The sequence below is a fragment of the Apium graveolens genome, chromosome 2, assembly GCF_009905375.1.
Source record: "Apium graveolens cultivar Ventura chromosome 2, ASM990537v1, whole genome shotgun sequence".
Lineage (NCBI taxonomy): Eukaryota > Viridiplantae > Streptophyta > Magnoliopsida > Apiales > Apiaceae > Apium > Apium graveolens.
The window spans coordinates 313,365,301-313,384,898 of NC_133648.1; the positions used below are offsets into that span (position 1 = coordinate 313,365,301).

Genomic DNA, 19,598 nt, shown 5'->3' on the forward strand with positions numbered 1-19,598 from the left:
GTCGACTGCAGTCGACGACTGCAGTTGATGTCGACTTTCCCGTCGGTTCCTTTTGTGTCAGCAGAAACTCCTTATGATGCAATCGTCATGTTCAGTAATCTTCATGTCCTGACAGGTGAAAATCCGGCCACAACAACACTTATTTTTGGTAAAGAGAGCAAGAGACTGTTAATTAGGTTTACAAATAGCAGATGTGAAGTTGAAACATGATCATAATGCGCAACACAATAAAATCAGGCAAATCTGTTCGGGGGCATGTGTAAAAGCTTGTAGAGAAAAAGACCTTTGTTCGATAGTGATGGATCGATATCATATATAGTTGCACGGAAAATTTATTTCAACAAATGTATTTTTTTCGGGAAATAATATATTTCCTCGTACTATTGGAACCAGCTGGGTGTCTATATATAAGAACATCTCCGACACGTGACATTACGTGGTTTGACACCGTATCAGCATTCGATTAAAATTGTGATTTTATTCGGTGTCAAGTGAGTTGGCTGGAGCTAAACGGTTTCAAAAGTTGACATTTCATAAAATTGGGAGTCAACTTCATTTATGATCTCAAATATATATAAAATATAATTTCTCTAATCTATTTATTTTATGATATTTTTTTGGGTTAAATTTGTAAAGCAGTGCCAACAGTTGGAGTGTTTTATGAATAAGGGTGCTAAAAATGATGTGAAAAAGATAAAATATAAAAATAATATTTTTGATTTTGCGAAAAAATCGGATGTGCCAACTATTAGAGATATTCTAATTGCTTTTAAGAGGAGTGATGCTAGGTAAGCTAATTTTTTTACAAAAATAGTTACAAAATAACATAGTATAACATGTGCCAAATGTAATTTGTGAACACATATGAATGCACATGGATCTCATATTATTAGAAGAAAAGTTACCATTTATAAAGTATTTGAGAAAAAAATTTAAAGAAAATTACACTTTGCACCCTCTTATTTTGTTTCAAAAACAAATGTGTATGAATAGTATTGGAAACTCAGTTTGCACCCCTCAACTTCAACCCGCCAATTCAGAAAGCACCCCTTCGACGGTTATTATTAAAAAAGCAAGGGGTAGAATGGGAATTTCAGTAAAATATTAGCTAAACTAATTTTTTTATTTTTCAGATTATATTAAAAATTGAATTTATTATTATAGCTATAAAATAATATCTTTAAATTTTTTGAATAATATTATATAGTTGAGTTTTGAATTTTAGTAATATTATTAATGCCAAAAATTATATAATTCTACCAAAATTAAATTCAAAATAATTTTTTATATATATATTTTATATATATTTAATTTAATGTAATTATTTCATTTTAAAGTCTTTGACGTCGTTATGATTTTAAAGTGTATTTAATGAAAATATTCTGATCAATATTAATTTTTAATATACAAGAAATCATTTTTATAAATATTTTAATTTATTTTTGAAATTCTAACTAAAATTTATTTACATTTTAAAATAAAGTTCCCTTTTTACCCCTTATTATTTTAATTATAATCTGCAAAAGGGTGTATACTGAATTAGTAAGTTGAAGTTGAGGGGTGTAAGTTGTATTTCCGAAAGTTCTGGTATAAAATTGTTTTTTCAACTTTGTTTGAGGGTGCAAAGTGCAATTTTCTCAAAAAATTATAGACCTCAGGCATTTTTCTTTAACCAATGTGCCAATTAGGAGATACTGTAGTCAACAGCTTTCACTTGCTGACATGCATTAAAGCAAGATGCATGCATGGTGTCTCCTGAGTCCTGTCCCTTTGCATACCATAGGCATAAGTATATAGTTGTACTTAAATCTGGCTAAAATCTGATTTCTCGGTACAGATAACTGCTTGTGGCAAATAACCACTGTTTAATGGTGACGGATCCATGGTTTCTGTTGGATCCTTATTTAATCGCCCTAATTATCTGATTAAATAATTAAAATGTCTCACTTAAATGGTTAATCCAAGATTGCAAACTCCTATCTATGTCAAATTCATATATTTTGTTCATACAATTTGCAAGGTACGAAAAAGCGAGATTGGTGTGCGGACGAAGCATAAAATTCAATTAATATTTGCATAGCGAAACTGCAAGTAATTAAATACTCCTTGCACACGTACTCCTGTATATAAGAATATATAGAGAAATGAGAAAACTGAGAGGTTAAAGTAGTGCTACAATACATGAAGACTGGTAAAAAGAGACTACACTACTCAAGGACCGTTTTTCCTAGTGTACCATGACAAATTTCTCCGTCGGCAAGGAAGAACAAAACATCGAAAACGAAAGATATACATATACCGCTATATCGCTACAAATAGTTAGTAATTCGTCACCATGCATCTGCTTGCTAAGTCACATTCCCATTTCGCACCAGTTGAATCTCTTGCGTAAAAGATCATTCCATGCCAAATATAGGACTCTGGTACATTGATGGGTTACTCGCTCTTGCGGATTGGAATGAAACATTCCAGTTACTGAGATTACCAGTGGACATTCCGTAACAGGTAGGGGTATCGCTGTTGATGTTGCTATTCAAATCCACTGGCGTGGCAAATGAAATAGAGCTTGAAGAACCACCATCGACACAGCTTTGCTGCTGCAGGTTATTCATATTCAAATCCATTGGCGTGGCAAATGAAATAGAGCTCGATGCACCACCATCGACACTGCTTTGCTGCAGGTTATTTATGCAACTACCTCCGCCTCCAGTACTGAAGTATCCGACATCGCTGTTTATATTGTCATTCATCATTGTAGAAGAGAATTCCATGCTGAATGATGTGCTTTGCTGATAAAGTCCATCAGTGCCCGTACTGTTGTAACTCTGCTGGTTGTATGCAATCATAGGCCAGTAATCCGAAGAGTCCTGTTTGACTGGTTGCAAACCAAATGTAATTGACGAGGATGATGACATTGAAAGATCGCAGTGCTCTGGTTGATTGCTTTGATTACGGCTTGCGTTTTTAAGGGAACCGGATAGGATAGAAGAAGATGCTTTAGTCTTTGATTTGGTGGTTGCGCCACCTACAGGAAGATTGTTAGTGGCAATGCTATTTACATCGTATCGGCTCATGTCAAAGTTGGTAACTGCATTCACCCCTCTGAACTTGATTGCTGCGATGTCATAAGCCTCGGCAGCTTCTTCCTGTGTACCTATTATTAGGAGCAAATATATATCAAGTCAACAAATAATATACCGGAGACAAAAAATCTTAACAATAAGAAGATTTTGAAAGTGAGTTGCAGCCCAAAAAGTAGGTCAGGGGAACATGAGCTTATCAACTACGGACCTATTTCAGAAAATAAAATTCATATAATAAAAATGTGGCTCGATACAAACTTAAGGTATACTTAAAAGTGAATTACAATATTTTCTTGACCTTTTGAATTTGATGATCACAATTATATTAAATCTGATACAATACAATCAGAAGGATAAGAAGATAATTCAATTCATAGTTGATATGAGTAACCACCCTTTGTGGAATGTGGAGTAAATAAAGTATAAAGTATCATGTGCAGCAACCGGTCTAATGCAACAAAATTATAGATTCTTTATTTTTGGTCTCCCTACCAAACTCATTTTTTGGCTAGTCATCACATGAGTTTTAAAAGGTGTCTCACTAAAACATAGCGTGGCAGCTTCTCAAGACATGAGTCACCAAAATAAAAAGAGTAATCAAAATAAAGATACTCTTTTAAGTAACCGAATGTAATCACATGGTTGCTAAACGGATTACGAATGCACAAATGCACAGGATTAACATTGGCCTAACTAGGCCATCAACCTAGATTATATTCCTCGTTACTAACAAATATTATTGTAAGTTACAATTAATTAAGCAATAGCCACATTGTGTAATCCATTAATCATATGAAACCATAGATATTAGAGCACCGAAAACTCACTGAAAGTTCCGAGGTATAGATCTTTGTTTCCTGCAACTCTTCCAATTCTTGCTTGCCAGCGCCCATGTTGATGATGCCTGGAATAAGAGAGAATAAATATATAAATATCTTTCGAAATTTAATTTAGTCTTTCATGAGTAATGCATTCTGTGCTGTGGGGAGAACCTGGTGACTCCTCTATACATTGAAGCGCCTCTAGAAAAACCACTACTTTTCCTGCAACACAAGAGTTCGATAAACTATAAACATTAGTTAAGAATATAGTAAGGTACATACATCTACAACACGACCTGATTATATATAAACAAGTAAAATTAATCCCAAAAAGAATAAACTTAAAAGAAATATATAACCTTCTCAGGGAAGCAACAAACTCTTGTCTGGTCATATTCTTCATTTCTTCCAGTTCCTTCTCATAGCTACTCGCCTTCAAAATATATTGCAAACCATATACATCGAACATCGTAAATTAATATTTTCAAGTGAAGACAATTAAGTATAGATCTTCCATTTACCGGAAAGTTTGTGGTGGTTGTAGGCCCCCAATACTTGAGGGCAGCAAGATCATAAGCTCTAGCTGCTCGGTCTTCTTTGTCATAACCGCCTACACAAACAATTATTAATTAAAAAATTTGGCACCCTAATCTTGAACCCCAATTAAGTTAGAATCCATATCATCAAATCATATCACTGTCAATCTTATGATAAAAACAAAACTTACCAAGATAAACTGCAAATTGATCACGCCATCAGGTACATGCAACATAAAGCAAAAATATTAGAAAAGACATGTATTTACTAACAATAACATAATTACTGTATGTGTATCTAGCAAGGTAGCACTGCACAGGCGCATTGTCACGCAGAGAGTGCCGGTGAAACTAGTAAGAAGGCGCCTATGGTTTTCGAAAACCAGGTGGTTTAAGACCTTCAATCTAGCCAATCATTCTAGCTAGATAACTGTAATCTTTATTAATTATCAGTTCTACAATCTAACCATATGTTGCAGTGCTACCATTAAGATTTATGAAGTTGACAGGTGCAAGTTAGCCTGCAAGAACCCTAAAAAAAATTAAAATTTAATATTACCTTGTCTTCCTTTTCTACTTTGGCCTTCTCTTCTGCAACTGTTATCCCACAAATGAGCTTCATATCTACCTGTCCATCTATGCCTGAAAAAATATAAGAACAATCACTAATTTTTTCGGTTTAGCCGGGATTTCAGCCTAGGCCTCACTGGTTCCGTCATGTACAATTATAAAACATATAAATATAATATATTTTGATGATATTTAGTCACCTAGTAACGCCTCTATAAACGGAGGTTCGTTGGCCAAACGATTCAATGGCCTTCTTAGAAGAAGGCTGATCTTGTGGTTTCGCAACCACAAGTTGCTTCTGCGATTCTTCTGGAGAACCAGGGCGTGCAAACGTCGGAGAGCTGCTACTACTCTTATCGATTTTTCGTGTTTTATTACTAGGTGCAAACACAATTTGTGTGCCGGAGTCATCACAGCCACCGCCTAGAAAATCCTCGAGCTTCGGACTACCTAAAGTGAGCATAGACAAGTCTGCACTTTCACCATCTTGTTCACCTCCATTCATAACACCTAATAAATCACCATAAAATCAAATTTATTCAACAAAACAAAACAATATAATAAAAGTAAAATATAAAGAGTTACTATAGTTTATGTTTACTTTGAGGAAATGGTTGAAAAAGAGAGAAGCCAAGCCAAGTTTCATTTTGATAATGATAGTCATCACTATCAATATGAGGAGGATAGTTTTCATGAGATGATACTATTGAAGAATCCATAAGTTTTCGGTATTCGTGAATACTTGGAGATTTTTTTTTTCTTTTATGGGGAAACTGCGTTGGCAGTTGTATTCTAATACTAGTAAAAAGAGGAGAAAATTGAAAAGATGACAAAGTACTGAAATGGTAAGAAACTAAGCAAAGTAATCAAGTGGTATTGTTGTTGTTGGTTCTGGTAAGGGTGCAGGATGAAAGAAGAGGAGGGGAGAGGCTAGGGGTTTAATTATAGCACGGTTTTCGAGGTTTTTACTTTGAGAATTGGTGAACAGACGACCTGTGAGATGTGTTATAAATGTATTATTATTAATTGTTTTATATGTGGATGTGGTGTATATATGAAGTGTTTCTCAGATGTATTATAAAATTGTTTGCGTGTTGTAGCGAGATATGTGTGTAAATGGTGAGCATGCAAAACAACCGAGTGCAAGCATATCATCCGACCTATAGGCGGTTTCCCTCTCTCTTGTCTATCCCCACCCGTTGATAGCCCAACCATGAGCCCAGCCATGATCGAATGGTACTAACCGTTGGGGGTTACGCATGACTCACCGATCCGAGTCGAGCTGAATCGAATGCATCATAGTTAAGCTTCAGTTTGATCGAGTCTTTTATAAGATATTTGAATATTTTAGGAGATATTTGATTGATGGTTAATATATTGGATTAACGGAAATTGAAACCATAAATACAAGTAATAGTGTTTGAATTGGCAATTAAGCGCCGCCTCAATTTAATTCAAATTGATTTCACCAAAAAATGAAAAAAATTTGATCGATTTGACTCGACAAAAAATATAAAATTAATACATTAATATTCAAAATATAGATATAAAGATATTCATATAATTTTTAATGTATAATTTTTTAATATATCAATATATAACGTGAATACATTTTGATAAATTTCGAACTCTCGAACACAGAAGGGATGTTAAAAATAAATAGGACAGCATGAGAAATTTGACTGCTTTCCGTCGATATAGAGAACACATACGAAGTATTTTAGGAAAAAAAAGTGACATATGTTGTGTACATCTGTTTGGTTAGCAGGAAGCAGTCAGGAAAAATGGGGAACACCGTGACATGGTAAGGGACAGTCGTGTCATTCTCTTTTTTACTTTCCATTTCTAGCAATACCCAGACTATTTTTTTGGCTAACAAACTAGCCAAAAAACTTCACCGACTCTCAGCCACTATCCCGGAAAATGACTTAGTCGACTAACTTAGTAACAATATTTAAATCTGAAATCATTTTAGATTGAACCAAGTTAAAACCCACTCTCGAGCTGGTTGAGGTCGGGATTTTAAAGACTTATCCCAATTTTATTAATCGATTTCAAGTAGACGCTTACATTAAAATAAATATTCATGATAATAGAATGTTGTCTTAGAGATCCTTCGCGTAAGTTAGGCCCGACACCTTAATATAAGAATGACTCGATAATTAACTGTCATTTTCTATCAAATTTTACAATGGCTCTTTGCCTGCATGTATGCATGACCACCATCATAATATGGCGGTTGCAGAAGAGGGGCATGGAGTCTAAAGATTAAACTAAATAATGATACTCACATGGGAGCGAAGCAAGCTTCTTACACGTGTGACGAATGTAACCACGTGTCGCCCCTACAATGAACAAATCATATGTTACATGCATAAATTACTGCTTACATTTTCACTACTACATTTTAAATTCAAGACTTGTCGCCGACGTGGTAGGTAAAGAGAGTCACTGGATTTGTAGAATCTACTCCAAGTTGCAAGTAAACTAATGCCTTTGTTTATGTTGGACAAGATATGGCCATGTGAAGGTGTGGTCTTTCCATTATCGGCATAACATGCATCTTATATTCAGATGTAATACTATTATATTACATGAACACTACTTCTTTCTTTGACTAAACTCACACGCTCGCCAGTTAAACCCTGCCCGAGTCAAGAACTCTATCAATGCATCAATTTTTTTACAAGATATTATATAAACAATGTTAAGTTTTAAAATAATTTTAAAATTTTTATGAGATTATATATAATGATATATTTAAATTGATGGTGATCATATTAATATACACTGGTCTAATTTGTTTATAAGCAAATGACCAGTAACTTGGGGTACATTATTATTTGATAATTGTTTGGGAGACAGATTTAAAGTCTCTAGTATTTCTCATGCTGTATACATCAGTTTAGTTCAATTTTGTTTCTCGAAAATGTGTTAATTTATATTTTGCAAAAGTTTACATAAATTAAAATAGAGTAATATTAGGTGTACATGATTTTGTAGAAAAAAAATTGTATATAATGACATGGCAATTGATATGGGGTGTTTTAATTGATTTTATTGATGTGAATACAAGATTTCATTCGAATTAAAATACAATAAATATTATTATGTACAAAATTTTATACACTATTCTATACATCAAATATTTTCTATTAAATTATAGAATGAATATATAAAATTTTACTTATTATCGTATTATTGCAATATTTATCATAACATAAATACTCCTGTGATCGTAAGAATCGTTTATTAGACACGGTTCATAATACAAATCCGGTGTATTCTGTATAGGGTTGCTTTTTGGGTGATTAAACAAGTTATGTAGATGTATAATTTGAAGCATATCTATTCCATTACTGGGATACATATCTTAATTTGGAAACGGATAAGAATGTTTGACCATGAATTATGTGCATTACTCCTTTTGCTTTACTTTTTACCTTTATCAAGTGTAAAAATGTTGTCTTCTTACGGGACTTGATGTTCATTTGAATATATTACATTGGAGTAAAGAATGCCGTACGTAAAAATCTTTCATAAATTTAAGTGTTTGTCGGGTGCAGGCAAGTGAACATATGCTAAGTGAAAACTCCAAATTCCTGCAAAACTGAACTGAGGAGGGATGGTGTTCCCATGACACCGTGAGGATGAGAAAGGGTGTCGGAGAAGAAAGAATAAAATATGAATTAAACAGATAGATAGTGGCTTGTATATACGTGTAGGTAGTAAAGATTAAGTAACGTCTAATACACCTTTTTATTAGTCTTTTATATACTTCCCATTATAATTTACGGGTTTGTATCTTGCATGTGGACCTTTGATAAGTTTTGGATCGAGGGACGCGTGGATGACTGTGATGGGTCAACATGTATCCGGATCCGGACCGTTGAAAATTCCAGATCCGAGCCAACTGAACAGGGGGAATGTAGTCACATGTTGGGAGTCCTTCAGTCATTTGTTAATTGGGCCATGAGCTCCTATTATTGGGTCTAAACTAATATGAGCTATCATTAAACACTAAAATTTATAAAATTTGAATTATTTTGATTGGTATAGTTGTTGTGAATATAGGGTTTATCATTATTAAAAAATGTTGGTCAATCAAAATAAGTCAAATTAATAAAATTTGTGTTTATTGTGTGTCACAGAAAAATCGTAAATTTTTTTTTAAAAAAAAAAGAGAACTACTTCCATAAATTCACTAAAATAGAGTTCATAGGACAGAATAATGAAAAAAAAAACCAAAAAATATCTCCAATATATCTCACTTAATACATAGTATAGGAAGGATAAGATGCACTCATCGTTTCCTTGTTCTGACAGAATGAGACAGAACAATGATGTAAATAAAAAACAACTATCTGGACCGCGCAGCTCGACTAATGCAGTTATATAATAAATTTTCACCATTAAAATTCTGAACAACTAAAAGATTTGTATGTTAAATATAAGAAATCGATTTGAGATTTAAGATAATGAAAATATATTTAATTAATAAAATTATTAAATCCGTCCCGATAATAGCCACTGCTTCCCTGATCCTGAACGTTATTTCACACTAGCATGACAAAATTATGAACACGTGCAAGCCTGCAAAGTTTATAGAAGGGACAAGTATATGTTTGAAAACCTGTCACGTTAATTTTAGACCGTCGACAAAATTTTCACATTCAAGGGAGTCCTATCACCTATGGTACGTTCATGTGAAACTCCATCAAAAGAATCATTAACAAGGAGAGTGTCGCGAAAATGCTCGAAATGTCTGCATAGTGAAGTTATCTATTAGCAATTGATTAAATAGGTGAAAATTGATTGAATCCCCTAGACGCTAATGGATACATTTATTTGATTCGGTACACCGCCGTTAATAGTTACCAAATATTTGTTGGAGCGTTAACATTTTGTATTAGGCCCGTCAATGGATCGGATTTGGATCGCATAGGCCTAAATCAATATCCAAATCCATTTATTTTTTCGGATTTGGATTCGGATCGGATCGGGTTCGGATTTTTTATAGGCCGATCCATATCCGGATCCGTTCGGATCACGGATTTCGGATCGGATATCCGCTTCATTTATTTATATTTATTTTTTTAACTTAACTTATTACAAAATTTATTTAAAATTTACAATTCCGAAAAATATTAAAATACAAGTAAAATACAACGAAATTCAAAAATAAATTACAAACTAAAATTCGCCTTTTGAAATAAACATACCGATTTGTGTAATATTTTAATGCTAACTATGAAAAAATTGATGTTGCGAAATGGAAGTGTTATATGAATTGAGACTTTAGGTTATGCAGCTCTAAAAGGTAAAATAACTAGTGTTATAGAAATAAGGTTATAAAATGGACTGTACGCTTGAGACCGAACCGAACGAAATATAGACACTGAAACTTGACTCGAGGATAATATGTTTAAAATTAGAACTATTAAAAAATATTTGTATTATAATATATATATATAATCGGATCGGGTTATTAACGAATCGGATCAGATCGGCCTAAATCCATATATGCTCCATTTATATTCGGATATTTCTTATCGGATCAGATCCCGGATCGGATTTTTAATAGGTCGATCCATATCCGCTAAAATAGCCTCGGATCGGATCGGGTCGGATAGGATTTTCGCTCCATTGACAGGCCTACTATAAACCGAGTTCTGATACTATGTTAAGTCAGTCAGTATAAGATTTTTAGATGTCAGGAGAAGGGTCGAATATAATCTTAGGGAATCTATTTATTTCAAATTTAAAAGAATTGATAATAATCTACGAATGTTATAAAATTTTTATTGACTGAATACACATCTCTTAAAACTCTTTAAACAGCTTTAACCCCTAAATTTATTTAATTCCTTTATGACTGTAAATATTTATCCCTTCCGTGTCATTTGGAATATTTTTACAATAAGTTAAAGCCTCGGAATTTTTATAGACTTTTTCTATAAATATGTGAGCAAAGAAAATAAAAATATACAAGGAGTGAAACTGTTCAGCTTTTAATTAAATTTTGATGAATTATTTTTGTAAGATGTGGTTAGACCGTAGACACGCAGACGATAGAATGCATAGATGGATAAAATAAATAGTGTTACAGAGAAAATAAAATATAATGGTTAGACCGTAGACACGCAGACGATAGAATGCATAGATGGATAAAATAAATAGTGTTACAGAGAAAATAAAATAGAAAACGGATGATAAGATTTGTGGGTGGGTAATTTGCAGGCAACATTTTTTGGTAAAACAAAGCAAGTTGCATGTAAACCCAACAGCTAAGTATAGTCAGATTTTGGTCCAATTACGTCCAAGGACGACAGCAGAAGCCGCAAAGCGCATGTGACTACTGACTACTGACTCGTGAGCTGCTTCTTAAATCAAAGGGAAATTTTATTTTGAGAGAAGAATTTGTATATACAGAACTGACGAGGGGTAAGTATTCAATTCGGTTAACCGAAAATTGAATTGAATAATTGAAATAATTACATTTCGGTTCACCAAAATCTTGTTCGGTAAATATAGTTACACTAAATAAAATGCAATTATTGTTTCTCTGTTATAAATACTAAAATTTGTAGTAAATATTAGTAATTGATAGTAATAGTTTATAATGATCTGCTTAAAAAAATAGCTTTTTTCAGGGTTGTCCTTGTTATTTTGAATATGATGTCTAAGTAATTTCTATTTTTACTTTAACATATCCCGCACCCGCCCAAACAAAAAGTATTTATTACGACCAAATTTCTGATGATGGTAGAACATCCTTCAGTCACGTGGAGCGTTCTTCGGCCGGACCTGTAACAAGAAAAATGCGAGTATTTGTTTCCCGATTCACCTCCGGTGTGAGAATCAGTAATCGACCTTTCATGAGTAAGAATGTACAAGTGCTATGATTGTACCAAAATTAGTGTATGTCATTCTCGGTAAAATTGTGTATATGTTTGTGTGTATATACTCGTGTATTTATCAAACCTTATATATGCTGCAACCTTACACTTGGGAGGAAAATGAAGGTTGGAGGGGGGTTATGTTTCTCTGATTTATTATTATAACGGTTGGCCCATGGTTGCCTATTGGGCCTTCGGCTATTGGGCCTCATAAATCGGATCACTACCACTGACATGTCTCTGTCTATTGGTCGTACTAGTGTGTGGGTGATAGACAATGTGTGTGGGCCATTTTGGGTAGAAATTCTAAGGCCACTTGTCGTGTTATAACGCTCAGCCACAGAGATCGAAGATAAACGGAAGCTGGGAGGGGGCCTGGAACTGACCGAAGAGAGGTGTTTCCATTCAGATTTGGCTATGCTGTTGAGAAAGCTCATGGCCTTGCCTGAAATCACAAGCTCCTTCTGAATGAAGGAATGGAATATCCAGTCATTCGTGCTATAGAAGAAGGTCCTCTTGTGCTTTCCTTGGGTGAGGATGAAGACCTTTCTGTTAATTTGATTTTTATTATGTAAATCTCTTGCCTTCGGGCTTGTAAATTCCGCATTCGGGTTGTTTATGTTGTGTTTTTTTGCATCTTTGGATATTTCTTTGATCTGGCGTATAATATTTTTTTCTTTTGCATTACCTTTTCAGCTTCTTTTTACTTTAGCAATTTTGCAAAATTTTTGGAATATCGCATCTTTGAGTTTTGTTTCGCCTCAACAATGGTGTCTTCGTCGTCTGCCTTAGTAATTTTTTGCAATTGTATTTTCGGATTTTACCTTAATTGCATCTTCGGCTTTTTTCTTGGAAAATTTTAATTTTCATCACATCTTTGGCTTTCATTTTGCCTCAACAATGGTTCAATTTTTCATTGCATATTCGACTTTCATTTCGCCTCAACAATGGTTCAATTTTCATTGCATCTTCGGCTTTTATTTCGCCTCAACAATTTTTGAGGTTTTAGCATCCATGTTCGCCCCAAGTGTTTGAAGGACTAAGGGCATCATTCGGAAAGGATATTTAGCTTTATTTCCCCTTTTTTCCGAAGAATGGGTCTTGTGTCTTAAAGACTTACTAAACATTACATGCTAAGTATAGGCGATATAGAGACAAATGACCTATTATTTTCGGGTAGCCCCTAAATAGGTGTTTTGTCTGGTATAAAAAACTTAGAAATGATTGGGGGAATGAATGAACTATCTTCTTCAGGTAGCCCCTAGATATGTGTTCTTTATCCCTCATTCTAGAGGTTATGGCATGCGTAATGTTCCCTCCAAATGAAGGAATATTGCGAGGACGAATGATTTATCTTCTTCGTGTGGCCCCTGGATAAGTGTTTCGTGCGGGAAATAAAATTTTTGAAGAGGGACGAACAAAGGATCTATCATCTTCGAATGACCCCTAAATTCGCCCTAGCTAGTGTAAAAAACATGTTTATCTCTAGACAATATGAAATTAATATGAAGCTTCCCCTTTTTTTGCCTTGACGTGTTTCAAAGAAATTTTACGCTGCCTCGACTAGTTCATGCCTTCGTCCTAGCATTCAAAATTGCCATATTTTTTCCCGAATTTTTTAGGGACTGAATACTTCGGATTCGGAACTTCGATTTTTAACCTAGAATTATTTATTTTTATACTTCTTCGATTTTCATTTCATGTTTCATTTATTTTTTGGTTCTTCGGTTTTAACATTTAACTTAACGTAATTTATTCGATTGACGCATCTTCGGTATGTGTATTAACCTTGACATAAATTATTTATTTTACTCATCCTTGATCATTAATATGGATTAATTTTTAAATTCGTGCTTTCGGAATTTTACCATTCGTAATTTTTAATTTACGCGTCTTCGGTATTTAACCTAGCGTATTTATTTAATAATATGCATCTTAGGTGTCACCTTAACATAGTCATATATTATAGCTACCTTCTTCGCTCCCAAGTTTTTAAGGGACTAAATAGCTTCTACTTCAAGATTTCAAATAATTAGGTCGATTTGTTCTACCCAATCCCAAAGGAAAGATATTTAGTGTCTTCAATACTTATTCTACTTCAGGGTAAATATTTCCCTCAGATATTTAAGCAGGTCCCTATATCATTCGGGATACACCCTAAATAGGTATTTTGATAATTTTTATTTATTTTATTAATGTGCTAAATTCGAATGAATATACTTAATTCAAATTAATGCACTTAAACAAAATAGCGTATTGCATATCAAGAAATGTACTTAAAATAATGTATAGAATCTGATATATGTATCTTTAGTCAGATCGAAGCTAACTTCCAAGGATACGGTTTCCTTGACCATGTCAAACTGGGCTAGATAGTAGTTAAACTCTTTGTTCAACCTTTGTCTGAAACAGATCAAGACTTCGGTTCTTAGTCCGAACAAATTTCTCTTTTTCTTTGTATTTGTTCTACTCTGTTTGTCTGGACAGCTTGACACCTACTTATTAAAATAATTGTAACTTTCTGCAGAAAATCATTTTGATGAACCGGTTTTTGCATTAAAAAAAAGATTTCAAGATCTTTCTAATGACATATAACTCGCTTCCCGGAGATTCATAGATGAGATCAGTTTATTCTGCAAAGTTAGGCTTTCTGCAGTCTTCTAGACAGCTTGACACCCCCTTACTAAAATAATTGTAACTCTCTGTAGAAAAATCCTTTTGATGAACCATTTTTGTATAAAAAAACTAGACTCCGAGATCTTTCCGATGATGTATAATTCACTTCCTAGAACATTGTCAATGAAAACAGTTTATTCTTCAAAGTCAAGCCTTCCGCAGTTTTCAGATTTCTGCAATTTTTTCAGCAGCATTTTTGGTGATTTGTTTACAAGTTTTCGAGTAATTTTATGCAGCGTTTCTGCTCACTTTTCTGCAGCATTTCTGGTAATTTTATGCAGCATCTCTTATCATTTTTCAGCAGTTTTCAGGTCTTTTTTCAATAGCTCTTCTGGTTGTTTTTCAAGCGAGTTCAGGCGAGTTGTTGCATCCTTCTTGTTAGGTAATGAATTACACACAAAGGGGGGGTGTGGCGCCCTCCAAACCCGGGTCAGAAGTTTGGGGTCCACAACACATACATAAAATATAAACCCGTATAAGAAATATTATTTACAATGACCCTACTTTGCATAACTACGGATCGCAACAGGTTAAAGTATGAAAACAAGCCACAACCTTAACTTTTATTACAACGTACCAAATCCCAACTAATTTAACTTACAACTGATAATGAACTTATTCTTACAATCTTACTATCTCACTACCGTAATAAGCTCATGCTAGCTTGATCCAACTCAATCTGGAATCCTAGCTCGTACACTGAACTGGGAAAACCTCGCTATCAACCGAGTCCTTCTTAACTGTAGAATTCATAAAAAGATTCGCAAGGGTGAGCTAACTAGCTCAGCAAGTCACAATAATAATAACTGAGGTTAATCAATGATCAAACGAGATGATTCAGAGGAATCAAGTTTCTTGTTAAACAATCAATATAATTGGATATTCATTTTAAGTTTTAAAACCAAGGTTAGGCTGCTGATCAGTCACGCACTAACCCCGAGCAAGGCACACAACTCTGCTCTATAAACTGGATCCAAGGCACACATTGCCCTAATTCGATCACGAATCTGGTCTGACCACGAATCTGGTCCACATAAAGAAAACTATCTAATTCTAAAGCAGTTCAATATGATAAACAATATAATTCAATAAAATCGGATCATAATCAACAACAATAAAATATTTGCATAAGAGCATGGTGAAAATTCATGGGTACCACAAGGGTATGTCAAACTATATAAAAGAAATAGCCTTCAGCCTGTAGGAGAATCGGGTATTAGATAAATAATGTTTTTACAAGGTTTTAGTTCTTTGATGTCATAAGGTATGGTTGAGTATAAAAGTTTATGTATGTTTAAACAATTCTGTTCCAGTGTTTGGTATATGATGGGTATATATTTGTGGAGTAGTATCATATTTGTATGGTTTAGTATCTAGTAAATCAACAAGAAATGGTTCACAAAGAATAAGGCTTACGGCTCAAAGATCAAATAATGTGGCTCAGGTTCAAGGCTGAAGGATTCAAAGTATTTACAATATGAAACAGAGCTATTTTGAATACTTAACAATATGTTACGGGAAAATTTAGAAATATTTGCATTATAATTTGAGAAAGGTTTAGAAGTACTTGCCTTATCATAATCGATTCCAACTTCACTTGTACTTGTCTAATGACTTTATTCAACAACAACTCGTTTACTTTTCCATGCCTTGCTTCCATTCACTGATCACCTGCCGTATTTTCTACGCATCGATTTCATTTTCTGATCACCCGCTTTCCTTTTCTACGCCTTGTCTACTCTGCTAGACATCATAAATATCTATCAACATTCATCTCACATTATTCTAATCGTCACAGGGACATCATAAAGTTTCATCTACCCTTCGTTTCACCCAAATCCGATTTACGGGTTAAAAGTTATGCTAAAACAAGTAAACACTGGTCATATATACCGACAGTCAATCAAATAAGTCACATATAACACGTAACACGTCAAACAATCAATGATATATCATTTATAAAGGAGTTTGGGGTCATAAACAGGCTTTCGGGTATTTAATATGATTTTTAAAATATTTTTCCGAGTCAAAACGAGTCGTTGGATCAATTTTTAAAGCAAGAAACAAGGTTTGGTTGGCCAAATCTGGCTTCAAAATAATTTTATAATAATTATCGAGCCTTGAAAATAATTTAAAATAATATTTTAAAGCTCGAAACTATTTTTTAAAATTTTTAAATCAATTAAAAATAATTAAATCTAATTAAATAATTAATTAAAATCAATTAATAAATAAATAATTAAACTAATTAATCAATTAAAATTTAAATTAATTGATCAATTAATTAATTAAAATTAATTAATTAAGTAATTTAGATTTATTTTTAAATTAAAAATGAATTTTAGAATTAAAATAAATGATTTTCGGAATTTTTGAAAATAAAAATCAATTTTGGAAATGATTTTATAAAAGAAATCCAGTTTTTAAAAGATTTTAAAACAATAATCCAGTTCCTAAAAGTTTCAGAAACTTCCAGGTACCAATTTGCAAATCTGCCAAAAACACTTCTGATTTATGAAATTTTTGGATTAAAACCGGGTTAGGGACCGGGTTGTTAGGAATATGTGTATTAGTTTGATGATAAGTTAAGCAAAACACTTAAGTAGAAATCTAGTGTTTGTAGCCTCAACGGATAAGACCATCTTGGCTATCCGTTGAAGGAGTAGCTTTACTTAGCAATAAGTTTAGTATTGTAGCACATTTCACTCTCTGGTTTCAAGCTGTAATTATTAGATGTTGTTAGGAAATAATCAGTCATGTTGACTACTAATGGATGTACAAATAGGAGGGCTAATTGTAAATATTTCATGCCTTGTAATTTTGTATAAGTGAAGAAGTGTCAACGGATATTGAAGACCTTCAACGGATAAGAAACAAAGCTTCAACGGATGTCTCTAATGCTTCAACGTATAATATCCATCAACGGATAAGTGCTTCAACGGATAAAGACTTCAACTGATAATGCATCAACGGATAAAGCTTCAACGGATAAAGCCTCAACGGATAAGGCATCAACGGATGAAAGCTTCAACGGATGCTTAGTTCATTAGCAGTTGATAGTGACAATTCACAAGCTGACAGAGGCACATGGGTTGACAGAGACATACTGGAATGTGGAAGCCTCTAGGAGGAATCAAGAAAATGCAGCATTTCCATTCTGATGCAAACAAGGAAGTATTCAAAGATTTACAGATTATCCTAGATTGGATTGGATAGAGAAATGAAGAAGAAACATGTGAAGAATCTTTTCAATTGTATTTTACAGTTTGTCTTCACTTGTAAACTTGGTGATATATAAACCAAGTAGCAGCTAGTAATTAGATATGAATTTTCCTGAGCTGTTTAGAAATATCAAAAGAGAAAATCATCTAGTTTGTACTAGGAAGCAGCTGTGATTTAATTTTTTGAATCACAGATTTTCTGAAATAACACATCTCTGGTGGAACAACAAATCCACCAGAAAAGTTTTTAAGTTCTTTGTGCTCATTACATTTGTGTTTGAATATATATCTGTCTGCATCAGCTTCAAGCAATTCACACACATTTGATCACTCAAACACTTAGCCTTAGAAACTGCTCAAAACTTGAAAAAGTTTTGAGATTTACATTCAACCCCCCTTCTGTAAATCTCATTGTTAGTCCACTGGGAATAACAATTGGTATCAGATCAAGCTCTTAACATACAAAGAGTTTAAAGATCTATTCTGCTAACATCATGAGTGCACAGAAGAATCCTCCTGCTACCATCATGAGTAGGAAGGATATTGGTGTAAAGATCCCAGTCCTGGAAAAAGATAATTATCATCACTGGAAAGTGAAGATGCATTTACATCTTCTTTCTCAAGATGAAAGCTACATCAACTGTATTGAAAATGGTCCTCACATCCCTCACAAGGTAGCCACAGCTGCTACTGCAACAGTTGTTGTTGGACAGTCCATTCCCAAGCCAAAAGCAGAATGGACTATTGAAGACATGGAAGAAATCCGCAAGGATAAGAGAGCCATGAAAATCTTGTTTAATGGTTTAGATCAAGATATGTTTGACAATGTCATCAATAGCCAAACTGCAAAGGAAGTTTGGGATACTGTACAAATCATCTGTGAATGTACTGAGCAGGTCAGAGAGAACAAGATGCAGCTTCTTATTCAACAGTATGAATATTTTCACTTTGAAGAAGGTGAATCATTAAATGATACCTTCAACAGGTTTCAGAAACTGTTGAATGGATTGAAGCTGTATGGTAGAGTGTACCAAGTCAAGGATTCCAACTTAAAATTTCTTAGGTCTCTGCCAAAGGAATGGAAGCCCATGACTGTCTCTTTGAGAAATTCTCAAGATTATAAGAACTTCACACTTGAAAGATTATATGGAATTCTGAAGACTTATGAACTTGAAATGGAGCAGGATGAGCTGTTGGAAAAGGGAAAGAGAAAAGGAGGAACAGTTGCTCTTGTAGCTGACAATGAGAAGATGGAAGCCAGGAATGAGGAGAAGATAATGCCAAGTCTGAAAATTGGCACAAGCAAATCAGAATCAAGCAAGGGTAAAGAGCAAGTTGCTGAGGATGAAGACAATTCCAGTCAGGATAAATCTGATGATATTGAAGAACATTTGGCCTTTCTGTCCAGGAGGTTTGCAAAAATAAAGTTCAGGAAAAACACAAAGTTCACTAAGCCAAACAAAAACATGGTGGACAAATCAAAGTTCAAATGTTACAACTGTGGCATTAGTGGACACTTTGCAAGTGAGTGTAGGAAGCCAAATTCTGAGAAAAAGAAATTTGAGCAAGTTGATTACAAAAAGAAGTATTTTGATTTGCTCAAACAAAAGGAAAGAGCTTTTCTCACTCAAGATGATTGGGCAGCAGATGGGGTAAATGAAGATGATGATGCGGAATATGTCAACCTAGCCCTGATGGCTAATTCTGATGAAAATGAAACTTCATCAAGTAACCAGGTAATTACTACTGATCTCTCTCAGCTTTCTAAACATGAATGCAATGAAGCCATAAA

At 33.9% G+C, this 19,598-nt stretch overlaps 1 protein-coding gene across 1 annotated transcript; it reads right to left on the minus strand.

Annotated features, from left to right (window-relative positions):
- Positions 1-2,107: 2,107 nt before the first annotated feature.
- On the minus strand, positions 2,108-6,006 carry LOC141708768 (AP2-like ethylene-responsive transcription factor AIL5). Its single transcript, XM_074512543.1, has 9 exons — positions 5,612-6,006; positions 5,211-5,520; positions 5,000-5,082; positions 4,632-4,640; positions 4,426-4,514; positions 4,264-4,337; positions 4,076-4,126; positions 3,911-3,987; positions 2,108-3,154 (listed from the first exon to the last, which is right to left on the minus strand). The coding sequence occupies exons 1-9, from the start codon at positions 5,727-5,729 to the stop codon at positions 2,397-2,399; spliced, it is 1,569 nt and encodes a 522-aa protein (XP_074368644.1). The 5' UTR covers positions 5,730-6,006; the 3' UTR covers positions 2,108-2,396.
- Positions 6,007-19,598: the final 13,592 nt, after the last annotated feature.

Coding starts and splice junctions, on each gene's coding strand:
- LOC141708768 (XM_074512543.1), bottom strand. CDS start 5,729: ATGGATTCTTCAATAGTATCATCTCATGAAAACTATCCTCCTCATATT. Junction 3,988..4,075: donor ATGTATAGAGGAGTCACCAG/GTTCTCCCCACA, acceptor CTCTTATTCCAG/GCATCATCAACATGGGCGCT. Junction 3,155..3,910: donor TCTATACCTCGGAACTTTCA/GTGAGTTTTCGG, acceptor TCCTAATAATAG/GTACACAGGAAGAAGCTGCC.